The 24089-nt window shown below is 41.5% G+C and overlaps 1 protein-coding gene across 2 annotated transcripts in view; it reads left to right on the top strand.

Annotated features, from left to right (window-relative positions):
- MDN1 (midasin AAA ATPase 1) overlaps window positions 1-23869 on the top strand; it is a 184752-nt gene extending 160883 nt beyond the window's left edge. For both annotated transcript variants that reach the window (XM_015136925.3, XM_015136926.3), the window contains exons 85-102: window positions 1795-1936; window positions 3468-3643; window positions 4120-4272; window positions 4770-4917; window positions 7402-7706; window positions 7942-8106; window positions 9823-9924; window positions 10630-10834; window positions 11851-12021; window positions 13000-13163; window positions 13859-13948; window positions 15857-15972; window positions 16513-16687; window positions 18349-18422; window positions 18532-18646; window positions 20069-20132; window positions 21494-21636; window positions 22456-23869. In XM_015136925.3, coding sequence (XP_014992411.3) covers window positions 1795-1936; window positions 3468-3643; window positions 4120-4272; window positions 4770-4917; window positions 7402-7706; window positions 7942-8106; window positions 9823-9924; window positions 10630-10834; window positions 11851-12021; window positions 13000-13163; window positions 13859-13948; window positions 15857-15972; window positions 16513-16687; window positions 18349-18422; window positions 18532-18646; window positions 20069-20132; window positions 21494-21636; window positions 22456-22644 — 2697 coding nt within the window. In that variant the 3' untranslated portion in view covers window positions 22645-23869. The remainder of the gene's footprint in view (window positions 1-1794; window positions 1937-3467; window positions 3644-4119; window positions 4273-4769; window positions 4918-7401; window positions 7707-7941; window positions 8107-9822; window positions 9925-10629; window positions 10835-11850; window positions 12022-12999; window positions 13164-13858; window positions 13949-15856; window positions 15973-16512; window positions 16688-18348; window positions 18423-18531; window positions 18647-20068; window positions 20133-21493; window positions 21637-22455) is intronic.
- The last annotated feature ends 220 nt before the right edge of the window (window positions 23870-24089 follow it).

Here is a 24089-nt window from a genome sequence, read left to right on the forward strand (position 1 = left end):
TCTCTACTAAAAATACAAAAATTAGGTGGGTGTGGTGACATGCACCTGTAATCCCAGCTGCTCAGGAGGCTGATGCAGGAGAATCGCCTGAACCTGGGAGGTGGAGGTTGCAGTGGGCCAAGATCGCACCATTGCACTCCAGCCTGGATGATAGAGCAAGAGCTTGTTTCAGAAAAATAAAAATGAAAAAAGCAGATTGCATAACAGTCTGTAAAGCATGATCTCTTTTTTGTTTAAAAAGATGTTGGGAGGCAGGTATTGATAGCTATCACCTGTATCACTAAGTATATGTTGGTGTATTCATAGAAAAAAGTCAAAGGTTCACTAGAATGTTATTGGTAGTCATTCTTTGAGAGGCTTCGAGGATGGAGGTGTTACGGGGAAACTTGTTTTATTTTGGAGACAGAGTCTTGCTCTGTCCCCCAGGATGGAGTGTAGTGGCGTAGTCTCGGCTCCCGGGTTCAAGCGATTCTCATGCCACAGTCTCCCAGGTAGCTGGGATTACAGGCGCACGCCACAACGCCAGGGTAGTTTTTGTATTTTTAGTAGAGACAGGGTTTTGCCATGTTGGCTAAGCTGTTCTCAAACTCCTGACCCCTCAAGTGATCTGCCCGCCTCAGCCTCCCAAAGTGCTGGGATTATAGGCGTGAGCCACCATGCTTGGCCATGACTTTTGTATTTTAAAAAGGACTTCTTTTTTTTTTTTTTTTTTTTGAAACGGAGTCTTGCTCTGTCACCCAGGCTAGAGTGCAGTGATCTCAGCTCGCCACAACCTCTACCTCCTGGGTTCAAGCAGTTATCCTGCCTCAGCCTCCTGAGTAGCTGGGATTACAGGCCCCCACCACCACGCCTTGCTCATTTTTGTATTTTTAGTAGAGACACTGTTTCACCATCTTGGCCAGACTGGTCTCGAACTCCTGACCTTGTGATCCACCTGCCTCGGTCTCCCAAAGTACTGGGATTACAGGCATGAGCTACTGTGCCCAGCCTTAAAAAGAACTTTCAAAAATCAACCATAATGAAAGAGGTAACAATCACAAAACTTTTTGCCCCAAATATCCCATCAATTATATAGAAACATATAAATTAGGCTGGGCTCAGTTGCTCACACCTGTAATCCCACCACTTTGGGAGGCTAAGGCAGGAGAATTGCTTGTGCCCAGGAGTCGAGACCAACCTGGGCAACATGTCAAGGCCACGTCTCTAGCAAAAAATAAAAAGTTAGCCAGGTGTGGTTGTATGTCCCTGTGGTCCCAGCTACTGGGGAAGCTGAGGCAGAGGATTGCTTGATCCCAGGAGGTTGAGGCTGCAGTTAGCCATGGTTGTGCCACTGCACTCCAGGCTGGGCAACATAGTAAGACCCTGTCTAAAAACATAAAAAATAATTTTTTATAAAAGAAATATATAAACCAAGGAAGAATGAACAAGATTATCTTGGGCCACTGTCTTTCAGCAGTCATAGTGACAAAAATAGTATTAAAGAATTGGATAATAAAAGATTGATGAACTTTTTATCCTACAAAGAATATATATTCTTGCAAATGTCTCTGGGACTATTTTTACAATTCCCAATAAGAAAACCTGAACAAAATTCTATACTCTCTGATTACAATAAGTGGAAACTAACTCCAGAAATTTGACAAATTCCATGTGGCTGTCTCTGTTGTTTCTCTTTTTTTTTTCCTCTCCCAAATATATTTTTACACCATTAACGTTGGCATTTATATCTCAGAGCTGAAGCAAACATTGGTAAAGTTTCATTTATTATGTTTACTGTAATACTTTTTTATGTAGGTGGAAGATACATTTCAGAAGGGTCAAGAAAAAGACAAAGAGGATCCTGATTCAAAATCTGGTATTAAGGGCGAGGATAATGCCATTGAGATGTCAGAAGACTTTGACGGGAAAATGCATGATGGGGAGCTTGAAGAACAAGGTTTCAGATTATCTGTCACTTCATTCTTGTTTTTGAAAGCATAAATATTTTATCCAGGAAATTCCATGTTTCTAATAAGGAACCTAATATAATCTTTTGAAATAAGTTGGTTACTGTGCTTAACTGCAAATGAAAACCTCAGCAACTGCATGTGCTGTCACCACCTCCACTGAGGCAGAAGTCCCTGGTCTCTCATAGATTCTTCTCACATTGACTGATGTTCTAGCTGCCTCATGTGTTAGATGCAGTGGCTCAGTAGTGTCCTTCAGGGAAGCCTGAAAGGAGATGATCCCTAATGGAGCTGGGCTCTCAACAAAAGGCAAATTGTTCTGTAGTGTTTAAAATACCTTTTATTCCTAATCAGAAAAATAGTAGATGTTTGTTGTAGATGATTTGGAACAAAAATGTAGAAAAGAAATAGATCCCCCCTTAGGCCTACCACCCATAGCACTTAGTAAATTGTGGTATATTTCTTTCCATTTATTGCATGTATACACACACACAGACCATATACAGTTCTGTAGTCTGCTTTTTTTTTTTTTTTTTTTGAGACGGAGTCTCGCTCTGTCCCGCAGGCTGGAGTGCAGTGGCACAATCTCGGCTCACTGCAAACTCTGCCTCCTAGGTTCACGCCATTCTCCTGCCTCAGCCTCCTAAGTAGCTGGGACTACAGGTGCCCACCATCACGCCCGGCTAATTTTTGTGTGTGTGTGTGTGTGTTTTTAGTAAAGACAGGGTTTCACCGTATTAGCCAGGATGGTCTCGATCTCCTGACCTCGTGATCTGCCCACCTCAGCCTCCCAAAGTGCTGGAATTACAGGCATGAGCCACCGCGTTGGGCCTGCTTTTTTCATTTAACATCTTAAGAAAATTCTCCCTGTCATTAAAAATTATTTGAGAATTTGATTTTTTTAAAGTACATCGTCATCTGTCACATATGTTTGTACCATAATTCAGCCCTTGCCCCAAATTTCTGTCCAATTTGAGATACTGTGTCTTATTCTAAAATGAGTATCTTGCAGAAATGAAAGTTGACCTTTGTGGCAGTTGGCCTAAGGCACATAGGATATGACCTTTTGCAAAGTAGACCCTGTGCAAAGACAAATGACGACAATTTGATTGAGACCTGATTTTAGATGTTGCAAAATATCATAGCAGTATATTGAAGATGGGGAGGACCCATGGAAACCACCTAGTCCAACCCCATCATTTCAGACACAAAACTCAGGTTGCTGAGTCCCATAATGTCCCAACACCAAAACTAGACATCCTCGTAGGTATTTCCTTACTCATTTTACCATCTGTTCACACATTATAGGCTTCCTTGTGCCTCCACTTGGCAAAACACAGTAAGACTATGTCTGTGTCAGTAGATCTAAAGGCCTGCACCTGGAGGATGTGTTCTATAGAAAAAGGCAGTCAATCCCTGGTGGGTCCCTTGCCAGGGAATCGGGTCCACACCCCTCTTACATACACATGACTGGGTCAGTTTGGAGATCTGCCTAACTAAGCTCAGTGCCTTCCCTTTCAGAAGAGGATGATGAGAAATCAGATAGTGAGGGCGGAGACCTGGATAAACAGATGGGCGATCTCAATGGTGAGGAAGCTGACAAACTAGATGAGAGGCTTTGGGGTGATGACGATGAGGAGGAAGATGAGGAGGAAGAAGACAATAAAACTGAAGAAACAGGACCAGGAATGGATGAGGTAATTAAAAGATTTCCCCCCTTCCAAACAAACTGAGAGGAGGTAATCTGCCTACCACCTAGCATTCTCTGTCATTTACTTCTCTTCTTTTTCTGTATTTGTTTTTGTTCTCTTTTTTCCATTCCTCTTTTTCTTTTTTCTATCCTATCTCATTGATTACATTCAGAGCTAAGAGTAGCTTGAGCTGAGTCATCCCATGTGTTATGGAGGAGGATGAACAAGACCCTGTGTAGATGCTGCAACAGCCCAGGGTGATACAATGAATTATCCAACTCACCCCACTATTCACACACCTAATAATATTGCTGCCATCATGGAGACCTGCATTGTTTTCTCTACGTCATGGATGGCACTTCATCAGCCATCCATGGGGTAGGTCCAGTAGGCAGAAATTATGCATGTCTAAAAGTCAACTAATGCAGAAACAGTTTCTGGAATTGAGTGTGATGATTGTTTTTTCTTCCTCTGACATTTAGGAAGATTCTGAACTTGTTGCTAAAGATGACAACTTGGATAGTGGCAATTCAAACAAAGATAAAAGCCAGAAAGATAAGAAGGAAGAAAAGGAAGAATCAGAAGCTGATGATGGTGGAGAAGGTGAAGACAAAATTAATGAACAAATAGATGAGGTAATGAAGATTTGAAACTGATCTGCTCTCTTGACTCAAGGCTCTTGAACTGTATAGTTCTCGAGGTGTCTCGAGACATTTTTTCCCCTATTTGTTGACTGCTCCCCCATTACCTCATAAAAGAATATGCAACAGAGGCTCTTAACGGGACATAAAATATCTAACTGTTGGTTCCTGACAGGGTAGTACACATGTTGTTTGGGCTTATGCTATAGATCAGAAGCTAAAACCTGTGATCCCTTCTTATTTCTTCTTGTAAGTTTCTTTGAGATTGAGTAACATAGCACCACTTGTCCTTGGAGAACCGCACAGAAAGTGAAATCTGAGATTCCAATATGAAGGGTCTAAAAATAAAATACTAATGTGTGCAGATAATTTTAGGGAATAGATACTGTATTCTCTCACAGTGTAAATACTTAGAGCTGATTTTATGGGAATTCTACTTTTAAAAACAATGGTATTTTTATTTTATCCCCGTTGTCTCCATTGTCCCAAAGAGGGAATATGATGAAAATGAGGTGGACCCTTACCATGGCAATCAGGAAAAGCTGCCAGAACCCGAGGCCTTGGACCTTCCGGATGACTTGAACCTTGACAGTGAAGACAAGAATGGTGGTGAGGACACCGACAATGAAGAAGGAGAAGGTGCGTCTTTCAGAAACAAAGAGACCAGTTAGAACTCACTACTGAACAGTAACTGATTTCTCTTTTGAGAGCTAGCTCAGTATCATGGCCAGGTGATAAATCATGTTTGGTTGGCTCAATCCCAGTTTGAGAAAATGGTTTGCCTTTCCTTTGTAATATTTCTCATGTGATTATCCCTAGAGCTCATCAACCAGTAGGTGTTTCTCAAACTACTATCACGTCCTATTATCACTTTTGGCACTGCTATGCCCTGGTGGTGCTTCATACACAGCACTGTCTCTTCACAGCCATTACTGTGTGTCCCATCTCATGGGATGGTGTAAACACTGTGCAGTCTAGGTATACCAAGCTGTCATGGAGTCCGGTTATAGCTTTTTTAGGGAAATATGGTTTTAGTTATTGATTGTCACATGCAGTGGGGAACAAGACTAATCCCAAGAGAAATCACATGGCATATGACAGTATTTAGTGCCTTTGTCGTCCATTTTTCAACTCTAGTGAGTCCTTTAGGGGTGTCAGCTGGCATTAGTTGAGAGCATTGTGTTGGCGGTGCCCCCGTAACAGGGCCCCATTCCTGCTGCTTAATCAGACAGAAAGATGTGAGCTGGCCTTGCTGATAAATGAGTCAGTTACATAGTTATAACATCCATTTAAAATATATATATGTATATTTTTATAATGCTGTATTAGAACAAAGATAGCAAGTTACAAAGGAATAATAAGAGGTGCCATTTAGGTAAAAATTAATTTTGGAATCTAGTTGCAAACAAAGTCAATAACCAAGAAAGCATAAAATTAAGAAAATTAAAATCCACTGAGAATGTAATAAGCTATCTGCTTTTAGATAGCCAGACTCGTTTTATAACTAAGGAACAATTATTTAAAATCATTTGCTAATTGAATAATAGACAATGGAAAAAGAAAACCAATAGGCTGGTTGCAGAGGCTTATGCCTGTAAGGCTTCTCAACACTTTGGGAAGCCAAGGTGGGAGAATCACTTGAGCTCAGGGTTTGAGACCAACCTGAACAACATAGTGAGACCCTGTCTCTATCAAAGAAAAAAATAGTTGGGCATGGTGGCACACACCTGTAGTCCCAGCTACTCAGGAGGCTGAGGTGAGAGAATCGCTTGAGCCCAGGAGGTTGAGGCTACAGTGGGCCATGATGTTGCCACTGCACTCCAGCTTGGGTAACAGAACGAGACTCTGTCTCTAAAAAATTAAAAAATTAGCCGGGTGCGGTGGTTCATGCCTGTAATCCCAGCACTTTGGGAGGCTAAGGCGGGCGGATCACCTGAGGTTGGGGGTTCGAGACTAGCCTGACCAACATGGACCAACACCGTCTCTACTAAAAATACAAAATTAGCCCGGTGTGGTGGCGCATGCCTGTAATCCTGGCTACTCTGGAGGCTGAGGCAGGAGAATCGCTTGAACCCTGGAGGCAGAGGTTGCGGTGAGCCGAGATTGTGCCACTGCACGCCAGCCTGGGCAACAAGAGCGAGACTCCGTCTCAAAAAAATAAAAATAAAAATAGTAAGAGTTATTTTAAGAATTTGCTAATAACTGATTTTTGAAGTGTCCAAAGTATATAAAAGCTCTTTTGATAAAACTTTTTCAAAATAAGACGGTTTCTATTTCAGTGTGAGTTGTATTTTCTGTATATGATCATGACATCCACCAGTTGTTCACAATAATTGAGCATTAAGCTGTCATTTCCTATTGTTGGCCTAAAATTTTCCTATTTTTTTTTGTTTGTTTATGGGGGTTTTTTGGGGGTAGATTAGCTATTATTTTTTAATGAAATGTGCCATTAAAACAACTGTATGTATATGGTTTAAAACAAAGATAGGCAAACTTTTTCTATAAAGCATCAGATATTAAATATTTTAGGCTTTGCAGACCATAAGCTCTCGATTGCAAATACTCAGTTCTACTGTTGTAGAGTGAAAGCAGCCATAGGCAGTACAAAATGGATGGGGTAAACACAATATATGTTGCTGTGTTCCAGTAAAAACTTTACTCTTTTTTTTTGGAGACAGGGTCTTGCCTTGTCACCCAGGCTGGAGTGCTGGGGCGTGATCATAGTTCACTGCAGCCTTGACCTCCTGGGCTCAAGTGATCCTCCTGCCTCAGCCTCCTGAGTAGCCAAGACCATAGGTGCATGCCGCCATGCTTGGCTAATTTTTTATTTTTTGTAAAAGATGGGGTCTCACTATGATGCATGCCCAGGCTGGTCTTGAACTCAAGCGATCCTTCCGTCTCAGCCTCCCAAAGTGTTGGGATTATAGGCATGTGCCACTGTGCCCGGCCAGTAGAACTTTCTTCATAGAAACATGTGGAGGCCAGATTTGGCCTATGGGTCACAATTTGCCACTCGCTGGTTTATAGAATTGTAATAAGACAAAACTTGCATAACTAGCTCCCAGCTTAAGAAATCATGTAAGTTTAAAAAATTCTGCGTTCCTTTTTGTTGTATCTATACAGAAGAGAATCCTTTGGAGATAAAAGAAAAACCAGAAGAAGCAGGTCATGAAGCTGAGGAAAGAGAGACTGAGACTGACCAGAATGAAAGTCAGAGTCCACAGGAGCCCGAGGAAGGCCCCAGTGAAGATGACAAGGCCAAAGGGGAGGAGGAAATGGACACAGGAGCTGATGATCAAGATGGGGATGCTGCTCAGCATCCTGAAGAACACTCCGAGGAGCAGCAGCAGTCTCTGGAGGAAAAAGACAAGGATGCCGACGAAGAAGGTGGAGAGAATGGCCCTGCTGACCAAGGTTTCCAGCCCCAGGTATCATGGGATGTCTGGCTTTTTTCATTAAAAATAATGAGGAGGAGGAGGTCACCTTATTCCCCTTAGAATCCCTTTTAGGATACTCCTCCATCAACATGTGGCACTTCCAAGGAGTTCCTAGGTTTCTGTTTTAAGACCCTCGCTGAGGAGTGGGGAAGCCTGCTTGTTGCAGGGTCTCCCACCTTATGCTGTTCTCCTAGAGCATTTAATGCCGTGTTTGATTTCTCTGCAGAAGCAGGAAGAAGAACAGGAGGACTCTGATACAGAGGAGCAGGTGCCAGAGGTTTTGGAGAGGAAGGAGCATGCCTCCTGTGGGCAGACTGGTGTGGAGAACATGCAAAGCACACAGGCCGTGGAGCTGGCTGGGGCCGCACCAGAGAAGGAGCAGGGGAAAGAGGTGATCAATGGTTTCACTGCAGCCGCCAGCTGCCTCTTAGTAGGGTCTCTTCTCCCTGTCTGACATCACATTCTGTGTAGCATTAGTTGGTTTATGTGTCGTTATTTTGTTGTTTGTTTTGTTGTTGACATCTAACAGATCACATCTCATTCTTTTTTTTTTTTTTGAGATGGAGTCTCACTCTGTCGCCCAGGCTGGAGTGCAGTGGCGCGATCTCAGCTCACTGCAAGCTCCACCTCCCGGGTTTACGCCATTCTTCTGCCTCAGCCTCCTGAGTAGCTGGGACTACAGGCACCCGCCACCTCGCCCGGCTAGTTTTTTGTATTTTTTAGTAGAGACAGGGTTTCACTGTGTTAGCCAGGATGGTCTCGATCTCCTGACCTTGTGATTCGCCCATCTCGGCCTCCCAAAGTGCTGGGATTACAGGCTTGAGCCACTGCGCCCGGCCCACATCTCATTCTTTAAGCAACGTGTGACTGAACAATTATTTTTTTAAAGACAGAGATACATTCTGAAAAATGCCTCATTCGGCAATTTTGTCATTGTGCAAACACCATAGAGTGTACTTACACAAACCTCGATGGTAAAGCCAATTGCCCCTAGGCTGCAAACCTGTACAGTGTGTTACTGTACTGAATACTGCAGGCAGTTGTAACACAATGTAAGTATTTGTGAATCTAAACATGGAAAAGATATAGTGAAAGCGTGTTATTATCTTATGAGACCACCAGTGTACATGCAGTCTTTCCTCGACTGAAACGTTGTTGTGTGGGGGCATGACTGATACTTATTTTTATATGCCTCCCAGGACAAACCCTGGAATATCGGGTGTATTTAAGTGGTGTGCATAATAAGAAAAAGTTGTTAGACTGATAGCTCTAGATGGGAGAATCAGATTCGTGTTTTTCAGAAAGCTCTCCAGGAAGCAAATGGAATTTAGACTTCAGGCAATGTATACCTTTAACGGTGTTTTTCTTTTCCTTTCTTATCATCAGGTTTCTAAATGTTTAATTTAAAAAGCAAATAACTTTTTCATTCTTGGATCTGGTGGTGATGTGTTCTGATATGGCCACAATTCAGGTTGCTGGGTGCTATGGAAAGAACCTGGAATGTCAACACAGGACCTGCTGGTTACAGTGGTGATTCTGGATAACTTTAGTCTCTTTGAGTCCTAGTTCTTACTGACAATAACAACCGTTTATATTGCTTATACCCTATGACTACCACACAGCCACCACCACAGTTATTCATTGAGCACCCATTAGGTGCTAAGCATTTTCATTACTTCAGCAAGTCCTATGTCCCCATGAGATAGATGATATTGTACTCTTTTCTTCATTGTATATTTGAGAAAAATACACCTCAGTAAAGTTAAATGACAACCTCAAGTGTACCTAGCTGGTTGATGATGAAGCCTGGTTTCTATTTGAGGTCTGTCCTGCCTTTGGAGTGAGACATAATACTCCTGCAAAGAACTAAGCAGCCTTACAAAGGCCCCTGAGAGGGTAACATAAGGTCTGTACCTAGACACTCCTGTTTCTGCCTGTAGGCCAGGCCTTAGTTACGATGAGTTCCAGAGCTGGCAGGTAGGCAGGAGTGATTATATGACTGAGAATAAAGAATAGCAGTGAGAGAAGTTGTATTCAATGCAGCACAGTAACCAGGGACTTGTAATAGCTTCTTTCACCTCATTCTTTTATGGCTTGGATTTCCTAGGAACACGGAAGTGGAGCCGCAGATGCAAACCAGGCAGAAGGCCATGAATCAAATTTCATTGCCCAGTTGACGTCCCAGAAGCACACCAGGAAAAACACACAGGTTTCTATCACTCCTCAGCTAAACTTAGGTGAAGGCAGCATGTAGAAAAAGATGTTCCAAATGTAGTGCTTTAAAAAAAAAAAAAGCTATACTCCTGCTTTTGCTATCCCATCAGATATTATAGCAGCCTTGGTGAGCAGACCAGGACCATGGGGTTTACCCAGTGGGATCCCGTCACTGGGCTTCTTCCCTGCCTGTGTCTCTCCCTGACCCCTGATTCCGGCCATGAAGTCTTAAGAGCCAAGTGCTCTGTGCTGCTGTCCAGCACCAACCGTCTCACTCTTTTCATTGTCCATAGGCTTTTGCTTTTTTAAGAGTCAGTTTTTTAAGTAGGGTATAATTTATTCACATGATGCAAAATTAGTGTAAAAAACCAATCCCCTAAAAAGCCTATATCCTATTCCTGTTCCCAAGGGACCCTCCTCAGAGCAAATTGGTATTACCAATTCTTTCTTCTTTCAGAGATACTTTCTGCATATATGAATGTGTGAAAGTGTGTTTCTTTGCCTTCATTTTAGATATCATAGATTGTTCTATATAAGTATATAGAGCTCCTATTCTTTGTAATAGCTGTATTGAATTCCATTCTTGTATGGCTACACCTGATTTACTTATCCTGTCCCCTATAGATGGATATTATGTTTATTTTGAGTCCTTTTGTCATGACAGGCAAGGCTCTGATGAATATCTTTGTATTTCTCACAGAGTTTTAAGAGGAAACCTGGGCAGGCTGACAATGAACGTTCCATGGGTGATCACAATGAGCGTGTGCACAAGAGGCTGAGGACTGTGGATACGGACAGCCACGCCGAGCAGGGGCCAGCTCAGCAGCCCCAGGCCCAGGTGGAGGATGCAGATGCATTTGAGCACATTAAACAAGGCAGCGACGCATACGATGCACAGACCTATGGTATGGTCCTGGGAAAACTGCTGCCTTTGTCCACTGAGCTCTCTGTAAGAGCTTGTGCTGTGTGACTGTGCTTGGCAGCTAATAGTACACATTTGTATCAGGGGAGAAAGGAAATGGCTTTGTAAACATAAGAAATGTGCAGAAATAGAGTTTATTTTTGGTACAAAGGGATCTGTAACCAAGTGAAGATGATTAAGATCTTGGTTTAGTATAAACCCTTTAAATATCCTTAAATATAATAGTTAAAAATAACAGTTGGCCACATCTAAACCCTGATATCAGGGTTTCTTAGTACTGGACATTTCTTTCTTCTTAGTCAATGTATTGAGCTTTTGCTTGGTGCCAAAAAACTTTCCTGAGCCTTTGCTGCATGATCACAAACTTCCTCAAATAATCCTATGAGCCAGAGCATCTCTGTTGTATAGGTAAGGACACTGAGGCCAAGTGGTTTAAGAACTCATCCAAGATCACAATGCTGGGATTCCTATTCCCATGTTTGTCTTCCTGTGCCTTGTTTTCTACTACTTTTTATTATTTTTAATTGACCTACAATAATGATACATAATTTGTGGGGTACAGTGTGATGTTTTGCTATATGTATACAATGTTTAATGATCAAGTCAAGATAATTAGAACATCTACCACCTCAAACATTTATCATTTCTTTGTGTGGGAACATTCAGATCTGTTCTTTTAGTCATTTGAAAATATATAATAAATTATTGTTAGAGTCACCCTGTAGCCCAGTTAAACACCCTATTTTTGTGGTCACATGTATAGTTTCACTATATCCTCATAATTTCTGTAGGAGGTAGGGAACAGGCAGTTCATTATGTCAGTAGGTCAATAGGAAATCTTGGGCACAGACAAGTCTCCAAGCCACATAGCTGGTCAGTGGCACGACTTGCATCAGTAGCATTTTGGAAGCTAGGATGACAGAAACCATACCCACTTATCATTATTTTGTTCTGCAAATAACTAGGATTTTTATGTGTGGGTGCATGCTTTGTTGACAGATGTGGCCAGCAAAGAACAGCAACAGTCTGCAAAAGACTCTGGCAGGGATCAGGAAGAGGAGGAGATAGAAGACACCCTCATGGACACAGAGGAGCAGGAGGAGCTCAAAGCAGCAGACGTGGAGCAGCTGAAGCCAGAGGAAATCAAGTCGAGCACCACAGCACCCTTGGGTGAGTCCTGCTAGTGAGCAAATCCTTCCCAGGCTGTCTGACTTGAAGTAGTCAGTTGTCTCTCACTGTAGTCTGGTGTTCAGTTCCATGTCCTAATCCATGGCTTAGATGAATAATTTGCCTATAATAATTTCACTATATTTTATTTGGGACCAGAAAACAAAAATATGGACAGGGGTGGGTGTTACGGGACACCATCCTTCAAGGAGTCCCCTGAAACTTGAATTTCTGGCAAAATCTCATCAGTTTTTAAAAAATATGTAGAAGAAACCAGAATAGTGTACTTACTACAGCTATGATGAGAAGGTATATTATTAGAGAAATGATATTTTCAATTATATAAAAGTATATGCTATTAGCATCAAATGCAGTAAAATATTAAAAGAAAAAGAATGAGGGGTTTCCCTTTCATAGCTAATCAAGTTCTATTACTTGGCAAAAAAATAACTTTATCAGCAATTGAATAAATGCAAATTCAAAAGAACTTGCCAAATTCGAATCCTGTCCTCTCAGGAGTGTTAGAACTGTTACAACGTTTGACTGCCCTATGTGACAATCCAGGCTTTGCCTCTCACCTCACAAGTTGAAGCAAATTATTCATCTTTTCTTTGCCTCAGTTTCCTCATCTGTAAAATGGAATTGTGGCTTTTAGTTTTTATTTCTATCAATGTTTTACATGGATATAGTTTCAGGAATCAAACAGTTTTAAAAGGCTTCTTAGGACAACCCAAAATTTCCCCTATTCCCTTTCCCAGAACGCTGCCTTCAATATCAGGTGAGGAGGAGAGGAGTTTAGAGAGTAAGGATTGGCAATGAGTGTCTCAGAAAGAAACCTCTGAAATCAACATGTGGAAATGTGTTGGAGAGTGAAGGAATGAAGTTTGATTAATTGTCAGGATTAACGGGCAATAGCAAAGGCTTGGTCAGTCATCAGGCTAGTGTTATGATAAGTAAAATTATGTCCTTAAATGAAAATAGGCTTTGATGAGATGGAAGTGGAGATTCAAACTGTTAAAACAGAGGAAGACCAAGACCCCAGAACAGACAGAGCCCATAAGGAGACAGAAAATGAGAAACCAGAAAGAAGCCGAGAGTCTACCATTCATACAGCTCATCAATTCCTCATGGACACGATCTTCCAGGTAGTAAAACTCACAAATTACTGCATTGTGTTAATAAATTAACAAAATAACATTTTAAATTAGTTTTAAATCTTTGTCTTTAGAACTTTATGGAACATGTGGTTGTTGAGGGGTTTCATGTTCTTATTCAAAATTTTTAGGAATACTATTGGTATGATAGGTGTTCTTCAAGCACATGATACTGTTCCAACAGTTAATCACAGGGTCTCAGTGCCCTGACCTGTCTGTGATGGTGGGTCTGGTCCTTGGCCTCTGGGACTCACATCCCACTTTTCTAACCATCCTTGTGTAAGGAACCTTCAGGACAATTAAGTTTGTGATGGTTAAGTAAAAAATCTTTGGCTTAGTGCCTATATTTATGAAGAGCTATTTAATTAAGTTCTTGAGCTAAGAGTCTGACTTATTTGATTAATCAGATAACATTTTCATTATTGATGACTTAAGGGTGTTTGGGTTTTGTTTTGCTAGAGTGGCTTTATAAATGTTAAAAGTTTTCTTTATCCATATTGTCTCTGTAAGAGGGAAGTAGAATGCTTGTCTGGCATCTTCTCATTGTGCCACTGTATTTGCTGAATTATCTCAGGAGCATTTGACTATGTACTTTGAGTTCATACTGTAGGGTGGAAGGCAGCCAGTGATACTAAGTTGGCAATTCCAGCCTGGGCCACCTCTTATCTATGGCTTTTTCTTCTTAGCCCTTTTTAAAAGATGTCAATGAGCTAAGACAGGAGCTGGAGAGACAGCTGGAAATGTGGCAGCCACATGAATCTGAAAATCCAGAAGAAGTAAGTCACTGTTTTTTTCGTAAAATATCTCGACTTTTTTTGTTTAACACATAGCAAACTTAATAGGTTCTTAGCAATTACCTTAGTAAAAAGGACCAGGCATATGGAGAATATAATTACAATCCTAAAGCCTACATCTGTCCATCAGTTTCTGCCTGCTTTGCTGCTAGATCTATATAGCTTAATTAAAACAGAAATCGGTGTGCTTAATTCCTTTAATTTCTGTTGCTGGCTCTGTAATGGATGTAATAGTTGTGACAGAGGTTGAAAAACTGTGTAAGAGTCTATGCTGTGCCATCCTGAGAAGAGGCCAGCTAGATCATTGCTGGCTGACTTAACGTGGTAGTGTGGATTAACCAGCAGTTTTATTTTTATTTATTTTTATTTTATTATTATTTTTTGAGATGGAGTCTCACTCTGTTACCCAGGCTGGAGTGCAGTGATATGATCTCGGCTCACTGCAACCTCCACCACCTGGGTTCAAGTGATTCTCCTGCCTCAGCCTACTAAGTAGCTGGGACTACAGGTGCATGCCACCATGTCCAGCTAATTTTTATATTTTTTTAGTAGAGATGGGGTTTCACTATGTTAGCCAGGCTGGTCTTGAACTCCTGACCTCGTGATCTGCCCGTTTTGGCCTCCCAGAGTGCTGGGGTTACAGGCGTGAGCCATCGTCCCCGGCCTGCAGTTTTATTTTAAATGACTTTGCATCCTAAATTTACTGTATTATGTACACATTTCACTTTTATATCTATTGTCATAATCACTCCCACCACCTATATGTATTGAGTGCTCTGCCACAGTTGGTAGAAAAATCATGGGGCTTTGTGTTGAGTGTATTGCTGGAGGGATTTGTACTTAGCATTTTTACTTTTTTTTTTTCTTTTTTTTTTTTTCTGTGAGACGGAGTCTTGCTCTGTCGCCCAGGCTGGAGTGCAATGGCGCGATCTCAGCTCACTGCAACCTCTGCCTCCCAGGTTCAAGCAATTCTTGTGCCTCGGCCTCCTCAGTAGCTGGGGTTACAGGCACTTGCTACCACGCCCGGCTAATTTTTTTGTATTTTAGTAGAGATGGGGTTTCACCATGTTGGCCAGGCTGGTCTCAAACTTCAGGTGATCACCTGCCTTGGTCTCCCAAAGTGCTGAGATTACCTGCGTGAACCACCATAGCCCACCCACTTTTACTTTTGAAACATGACTGAGAATCCACCAATAAGTAGCTGGATCTGCTGGTGCCAAAATTACCCATTCACATCTCCCTCCCCATATGAAAGGTGCACGTTTTACTCTTTGTAGGTGACATGAGTAAGGCATTGATTTGGTCATGAATTCCAATAATTAACTGCCTTGTTTCATTCTTTCTCACTTAGAAGGGTGGGTTGAAGGAGAGACTTTTCTTCTTTTTCTTTTTCTTTTTTTTAATTTTTAATTAATTTTTTTGAGACGGAGTCTCACTCTGTCACCCAGGCTGGAGTGCTGTGGTGTGATCTTGACCCACTGCAAGCTCTGCCTCCTGGGTTCAAGCGATTCTCCTGCCTCAGCCATCCAAGTAGCTGAGATTACAGGTGCCCACCCCCATGCCCAGCTAATTTTTTGTATTTTTAGTAGAGACAAGGTTTCACCATGTTGGCCAGGCTGGTCTCGAACTCCTGGCCTCAAGTGATCCTCCCACCTTGGCCTCCCAAAGTGCTGGGATTACCAGCCATTAGCCACCGCCTCCGGCTGGAAGGAGAGACATTTTTAATCAAGTAAATTACATGGTAGCTTGCTGGGAGAAGATTTAAAGTGCTTCTGTTGAGAAAGTTCATGCAGGTCATTTTCTACCACTTTGCTTAAGGCCTGCATCTTGCTAGAAGACTTGGTTGGCTCTGACATTCTGAGGGTAACTTAGATTTTGTTGTTGTCACAGGAGAAGGTTGCCGCTGAGATGTGGCAGAGTTACCTGATCCTAACAGCACCTCTTTCACAACGGTTATGTGAAGAGCTTCGTCTCATATTAGAGCCTACCCAGGCAGCCAAGCTGAAGTAAGTCTTTCCCTCTGGAAGGCCTCACAGTGCTCTGAGAAGATGGCAGCTTCGTGATTCTGTTGAACTCAGCAGCTAACCATTCATAGTGCCAGCTTCTAGGTTGCCTCTTCTGCTGTACGGGCACCAGTATGCTGTTCCTTACCCTGTTTTCCTATTATTATCTCGCACAAAAGTTTCTGGGTGTCTGCATTGATCACCTTGTTACATGTTGAGTTATTCACTTGCTACAGGTGTTAAATCACCTAGATCTTTTCAAAGATGTCCAAAATCATTCATATTTAGTGTATTTTTTCTTAATTTTTAAAAATGTGTCTGGAAGGACCTAATTATTATTGCCACATACAAGTCCAGTTTTTCTGGCTAGAGGTCAAGAAGATCCTGAACTTAGTCCTCAATTGACGGAAACACTTCTATGTACCAGGTTCCTAGTTACTTGGTATTGGTTTTAAGGTATTATTAATGTGATTTTTGTCCTTAATAAAAATTCTCAGGAATTAAAAGTTGTTAACTAATTTTTGCCCCTGTTTGAATAAATAGAGGAGACTATCGAACTGGGAAACGACTGAACATACGGAAAGTCATTCCATATATTGCTAGTCAATTTCGGAAAGACAAGATTTGGCTTCGAAGGACCAAGCCCAGTAAACGCCAGTATCAGATTTGTTTGGCTATCGATGACTCTTCTAGTATGGTGGACAACCATACCAAGCAGGTAAGGAAGAGAAATGTAGTGGCGGTTTGATAGGAAATTAACATCAAACCATGTTCCTTGGGCCGCCAAAATGGATTTTGAAATACCTGTTAGGCCTGTTTTGAGAATGTGATAACCATCTTTGATAAGACCTAAGATTTAAAGAGTTCAAAAGGGCAATTTTAGGATGTCTCAGATGTGTTAGTTTCTTACTGTTGTAGGTCTTTTAAGTTGTTTTGTTTCTTGACCCTGCTGTTTGTTCTTAACTGTCTAGTTGCAGAATAAGTAAACCTGATAGTGCTTATTTTGCAGAAAATGCAACAATGTACTGTTAAAAAAAATCAGTTTTCAGATATTACTGCATAGTCTTAAATAGTTTAAGTATGTATCTAGGATACATTTCTTTTATGTCTGAAATTATCCAGAGTTATTGTTCTATCAGTGCTAATATTAAGTTTAGGAGCCTGAATAGAAAACTTATACCACCATTACAGATGCCAAAGAGTGTTTGTTTTGGGCAGTGATGCATGGGCTAATGAGCAACCTAAAATTTGTATGTTTTGCTGGAAAAAGTGTAGCCTCTGAACCTGGGTTCGTATCCCAGCTCCATTTATTAACATGTGACTTTGGGCAACTTATTTCTTATGTATCGGTTTCATCTTCTGAAAAGTGAGGAATATATATATATATATATTTTTACATATATGTTATATATATATATATTTACAAGCACACACAGAACAGTAATAACCTCATACTTGCAGAATTGTTATGAAGATTAAATGAAATAATAGATGTAGAATACTCAGCTGTTCTTTTGTCATATTGCAAATGGTAATGAAATTTTCTGATATGGTTATACAGTCTGATCTGACTACATATATATAAATGGATTTTAAATTAGTTTTTAAAATTTGTTACCTACAAGAGGTTACTCTTTATGTAGGTCCAAAAAATAAGAAAGAAAAATTCATGGACCATATTTCTCAAGGTCTTTTTTTTTTTTTTTTTTTAAAGACAGGGTCTTGCTCTCTTGCTTAGGCTGGAGTGCAGTGGCATGATCATAGCTCACTGTGGCCTCAACCTTCTGGGCTTAAGCAGTATAGTCCTCCCACCCACTTCAGCCTCCTGAGTAGCTGGGACCATACGTGTGTGTCAACATGCCTGGCTACATGTTTTTTGTTTTTGTTTTTGTTTTTGTTTTTTGAAGACAGGATTTCACTCTGTTGCCCAGGCCCAGGTGGCTCACTGTAGCCTCAACTTTCCTGGGCTCAGGTGATCCTCCTACCTCAGCCTCCAAGTAGCTGGGACCACAGATGTGGGATCTTGCTGTGTTGCCTGGGCTGCTCTTGAACTCCTGGACTTCAAGTGATCCTCCCTCCTTGGCCTCCCAAAGTGCTGGGATGAGCTACCATGCCTGGCCCTCAAGGTCACTTTTTATTCGATGTCTGCAGGAGACCATTCCTATCAGTGTAATGGATTCTAGGTTTCAACATTTGTGGTACCAGGCCACCAAAGCCTCAGGGTTTGTTGTGACTAGAATAGCCTTATTCATGTTATTCCTCTACTTGTCGAACAAAAAAAATAATGTTTTCTTTGGGAATCTTGATGCAAAAAATAGTCGAGAGGCTCTGGTTTAGAGGATATTCTGATTCCTGATGTCATTAACTTTTAATTCACAGCTTGCATTTGAATCTTTGGCTGTGATTGGAAATGCTCTAACCCTCCTGGAAGTGGGTCAGATTGCAGTGTGTAGGTAAGGTTGCTTTGTAATTTCATTGTGAAAACTTTTCATAACCTGTTTGGTTATTTTGATCACACAGCAAAAAAATAACTCCTGTTGTATTTGGTTTTCCTTCCCCAAGTTTTGGAGAATCTGTAAAGCTGTTACACCCATTTCATGAGCAGTTCAGTGATTACTCTGGGTCCCAGATTCTACGTCTCTGCAAATTCCAACAAAAGAAAACCAAGATTGCTCAGGTAAGAGGATGAAATAAAATGTCTTCTGCAGAGTTATTTTTAAACTGGTGTAGGTAGGAGGGAGAACAATTTTTATTTTTGAGACAGGGTCTCGTTCTGTCACCCAGACTAGAGTACAATGGCGCCATCATAGCTCACTATAACTTTGAACTCCCGGGCTCAAGCAGTCCTCTTGCCTCATAGCTAGGACTACCTAGTAGCTAGGACTACAGGCACGTGCTACCATGTCTGGCTGATTTTTTTTTTTTGTATGGACATGGTCTCACTTTGTTGCCCAGGCTGGTCTAAAATTCCTGTGTTCAAGTGATCCTCCCTTCTTGGCCTCCCGAATTGTTGGGATTACCACCATGCTGGGCTAAGAACCCCCCCTCCATCCCTTGCAGTATTAGGACAGGGATAGTCCTAAATCTCAGCCTGGGTACCACTGGAATAGAAGCTTCCTTGGCATCCATTATAAAACAAGGTGTGACTTCTTTTTCTCACTTCCTCAGAGATCACTTGACTTTGCATCATTGGTTTTCTAGCTCCCTGCTTGTTTTTCTGAGTAGTTTGGAACATTCTGCAAAAACAAACCCATCTCCCATACACTTATCAGGTGGGCCAAGACCTATTTTTCTCCCTCATTAAGCTTAAAGAAATGATATGAAATAAAGCCAGTGACTTACTCAGGAGAACACAAGTTCAAAACAGAGCATGAGATCATATTTCTCCTGGGTCCTGCTCTGATTCAGTTTGCTTTTTCTAGGCTGCCCTGGACATTCTGTATTTTCTTGCCTTCTCTTTTGCTCAGTTGTTTTCTTTTCTTGAAAGAAGACACTGTTTGGTTTATTTGAGCGACTTATTGATTTCTTATGCCCCAGAGAAGCACTTCTTTTACTTTGGGGTATCTTCCAGAACTCTAGTGGGTTATATGTTAGAGAAACGTCTCACCTGTGCTTCAGAAGGCCTGTGTCATCTAGGCATAGTGGCTCACACTTGTAATCCCAGCACTTTGGGAGGCTGAGGTGGGAGGACTGCTTGAGGCCAGGGATTCAAAACCAGCCTTGTCAACATAGATCTCATTTCTACAAAAGATAAAAATAATTATCCGGGTGTGGTGGCATATACCTGTAATCCTAGTTACTTGGTGGCAGGCTGAGGCAGAGCCCAGGAATTGAGGCTGCAGTGAGGTGAGATCGTGCCACTACACTCCAGCCTGGGTGACACAGATCCTCTCTCAAAAAATAATAAAACAGAATGTCTGTATCCAAGGATCCTCCTTTTTTAACTACATGTGGCCAGAAGGGACAGTTAGTTGATGGTCTATAAACCTGAGGTGGTTATCTGATAATCACTTCAGTGTCAGAAGTACTATCAGTCTCTCTGACAATGGGAAGAGCATTGACATAGTTTTGTAATTGTCTGTTTCTGGTTCCGATTTAGTTTCTAGAGTCTGTTGCCAGCATGTTTGCAGCAGCTCAGCAGCTCTCACAGAACATCAGTCCAGGTGAGCTGCATGCCTTCCTCTTCCTAAACAAAACGCTTTCTTGTACTCTGTAATTCCCAAGCTGCCTGCTTCAGCTCAATGCCCCGTCACTGTGTTTTAACAGGTGTGCTCCACAGGAAAAGACATAAATCGATGGAGCTGATTTTTACTTATTTATTCATTCAGAAATTTTTTTTGAACCTGTACTCATGAGGCTTATAACCAATGCGGGATCTAGACACTATTTGATAAGAGTTCAGATTTGTGAGAGAAAGGAGCAAAGTGTGTGGAATTAAATATAAAGACTACAGTTGACCCTTGAATACCATAGGTTTGTCTGTACTGCTCAGGTCTATTTACACATGGAGTTTTTCCAACCAAAAGTGGATTGAAAATTCAGCATTTGAGGGATGTGAAACCTGAGTATATGGAGGGCCAACTTTTCATGTATGTGGGTTCTCCAGGGCCATCTTTGGACTTGAATATGTGTGTATTCTGGTATACTGGGGGTGAGGGGTGTGTCCTGAAACCAGTCCCCTTCGAGTACTGTATTCTCTAATATTTTAATGACAGAGGAGAGTAGAGAAGGACATAATTTAACAGCCAGCTAATCCAACCACATTTACTTTGGGGGCTTGAAACATGCCATTTCTTTAGTTCTTTCCAAAAATCTCTCAGTGTTCTCAGTGTATCATGCAGAAGCTTCAGATTTTGATGGATGCAAGTTATTCACACCTCTCAACATTTGCGAAAACAGCCCACCCTCAACTCAAGTACTATATAATCTTTAGCTGGAAACACTATGTAGCAAAAATTTTAAAACATTTTATTCAGTGTTTATGGTTCCTTTCTATTTGGTTTTGTTTAAACAAGTCAAATTTCAAGGGGAAAAAAATACAGAAATTGGGTACAAGGAATTAACAGAATTCTAAAGGTGATTATATGTGGTGACTGAAATTTGGAAGACACAGTTCTAGATTTCTGATTTGGCTACTTTCTTCTAATGCCCTACTCAGTACTATCATTTTTAAAGTTTACAGCCATAAAACTAGTGTTTTAATTCTCATCTACAGTATGTTGCTCTACAATTGAAGTTGAGCAGAATTTAACATTTCCTGAAACACTATTGAGAAATTCTGCTATACTGACAGAAGTGTACTTAGTATCCCTTATTATGCCTTGTCTCTGACTCAGGCATTCTAAGGGATAGATCTCATCAGAGGTCCCTTAGGTTTGTGCCCAGAATTCATCAGCTTTAGAAGTCTGTTTAGCTTTAATAGTACAGACTAAGTCTACATTAATTTGTCCTACTTTGGGTAGTTGTGAGTTATTAAAAATGGCTGATCATTTTACTCCCTTGCTTCCTCTTATATGGTCTACAGAAATTGCACAACTCCTCCTGGTAGTCTCTGATGGGCGAGGCCTCTTCCTTGAGGGCAAAGAAAGAGTCCTGGCAGCGGTTCAGGCTGCCCGGAATGCGAACATCTTTGTCATCTTTGTTGTATTGGACAATCCCAGTTCACGGGTGAGTGACTACTAAAAGCCACCTTTTCTGGAGATAAAGTGGGGATTCCCTTCAACCTGTTCAATCTGAAATATGGCCTGGATCACTCAGTCATACTGAGAACTCCCAGCATTCATGATATTCTGTCAAGTACCATTGTAGGCACTTGTATTTTCTCGGTTAATCTTTGCAGTAAGCCAGTGAGGTAGGGATCATTATTCCCACTTTACACTGAAGGAACTGAAACACATAGTGGTTATAGGTAATGAGTGGGAGAGCCAAGATTCAGAATGACCATCCTCTGTGGGTCATCATTGCCCTCTATGCACAGTCAGTGCAGGTATTGCAGCTTTGATAATGGGTACTGACCACTTTGAAAGGGAGATCAGGTGTTTGCACACTGACTTATGTCTCAGCAGCCCTCCTCACAGCAAGAAGCATCAGTCGTCTTAGTGAAATATGCCTACAGGGCAGTTCTGTTCCAGGGAAGCACTGTCTCTGCGAGTCACATTAAGGCCTTGATAGGAAGGTAAAGATTTAGTGTGAATGATTCCAAGTGGATGGTGGGGAGACACCACTGTAGGGAAAGTAGATTTTCCTATCTGTCCCTTTTCCTTTTTTTCAGTGTCCATCCTCCTGGAAGGGGTACTCAGAAAGACATCTACCTCCTTCTTGGTAGAGTTCTGAAAATTGTTTTACTTAGTAATAAAAGCTAGGTTCATATGCAGGAATAAGACACAGCAGATGTAAAAGTTGTTAGCAAAAGAGATCACAGAAGAGCTAGCTAAGGATGCTGGTTTAATCGCTGCCTCCCCATTTCATGATGTCTTTTGTTGACAGGATTCTATCTTGGACATTAAAGTACCGATATTTAAAGGACCTGGAGAGATGCCTGAAATCCGATCCTACATGGAAGAGTTCCCATTCCCATACTATATCATTCTTCGAGATGTAAACGCACTTCCTGAGACACTCAGCGATGCCCTCAGACAGTGGTTTGAGTTGGTGACAGCCTCTGACCACCCATAGAACAGAAAGAGGAGTCCAAAGTGAGACTTAACCATGCTCAGAAGGTCACATTGCTTACCCAGGTGCTCCCTTTTGGACAACTACAAAAAAATTTTATTGTAATATTTTTATTTTATATAACGTGATCTTACAGCCTAGAGAACACACTCTGACCCCTGGCTTTGTCTGGGCTAAGGTTTTTATACCAAACCTGGAAGCAGCAGCAGGTGCCTGAACTCGTAACTAGAAAAGAGTTATCCTTCTTCCCTCCCTCAGAAGCCCTGACCTGGATGGAGGTCATACCCCACTGTTGGAGCCCAGCTGCCTGTTTTCTTTTGCAGGGGATCTGGGCACCTATGCCTTGAGGAGATGCTGCCAGGAGCATGGGACTCTGACAGTCCTTTGTATAAAGGACTAAAGGGAGCTGCCCTTTTGACCCTGCTCTAAGCTCTGCCTTGCCAAGCCCACAGTGTGTACCCAAAAGCTGTCAAGTGGCCGAGACAGCTGCAGTTTCTGGAGAGTATGAGGTTGTGTTTTCTTATTGTGAAAGGAATTACCTTCTCTTAGAGGGTAGGAAGAATGTGGTGTGTGTGTGTTCTCATAAAGCAACCGGACATTATAGGAGCCCAAGTCATCCATAAAAACGATCCTTGGGCTGTGTAAAAACGAAGTGGCTTTTCAGTATCCTCTTTCACACTTGCTGCTTTGGGAGACTATGCAATGATGGGAAGGTGACTGCCCCTTTATTTCATTCAGTGCCATGGTCCCTGTTGTTGTTGTAATTTATTTGTTTAGTTCATTTTTTTTTTCTTAATGATTAAGGGGAAGAGTCATTCCTCACACTGCTTTCAAGCTGGACTGAGCCAGTCTCATTCTGGGAAAGAAATGCCGTGTCCAGAACTCAGCAGCTCCAGTCAAAAGAAACTGATTTTTAGACAGTTTTTTCTTGGCCAGAAAGCAGTGCTTGAATACTTGAAACTGTGTGCTCTGTTCTACTTAATGTTCTGTCAGAATGTTCTTTTGTAGGCAATATGTCATGATGTAATCATCTATCTCCTTGTCTGTTTCCAAGTTACACTGTGAAGTCTGCCACCCTTTTGAGGTGGTCATCAAAGACACAGATTCCCTGTTGTTTAACCAAGTGTCCCAAAGCATGGACCTGAAGTTATATCATTATTTTTTATTCTAAAAAGCTATGCAGCTTATATTCTGAAAACTATTAAAACATATATCACTGTTTATGTAATTTGTGACTATTCTTAATGGAAGATGACAGGATTGTAAAAGGTACGCTAGGGGACTGATCTTCTCTGCTGGATCAGTCAGCTGTTACTAGTTTATGCTGTGCTAACATGACCTTCCAACTTCAATGTTGCTTTTACTACAAGGGTTGATTTATCATTTGCATTTATGTCCATGGTAGACTGAGCTATAATATACTGGCTTTGCAGCAGAATGAAAAGGGT

This window comes from Macaca mulatta, chromosome 4, assembly GCF_049350105.2.
Source record: "Macaca mulatta isolate MMU2019108-1 chromosome 4, T2T-MMU8v2.0, whole genome shotgun sequence".
In the NCBI taxonomy this organism is placed as follows: Eukaryota; Metazoa; Chordata; class Mammalia; order Primates; family Cercopithecidae; genus Macaca; species Macaca mulatta.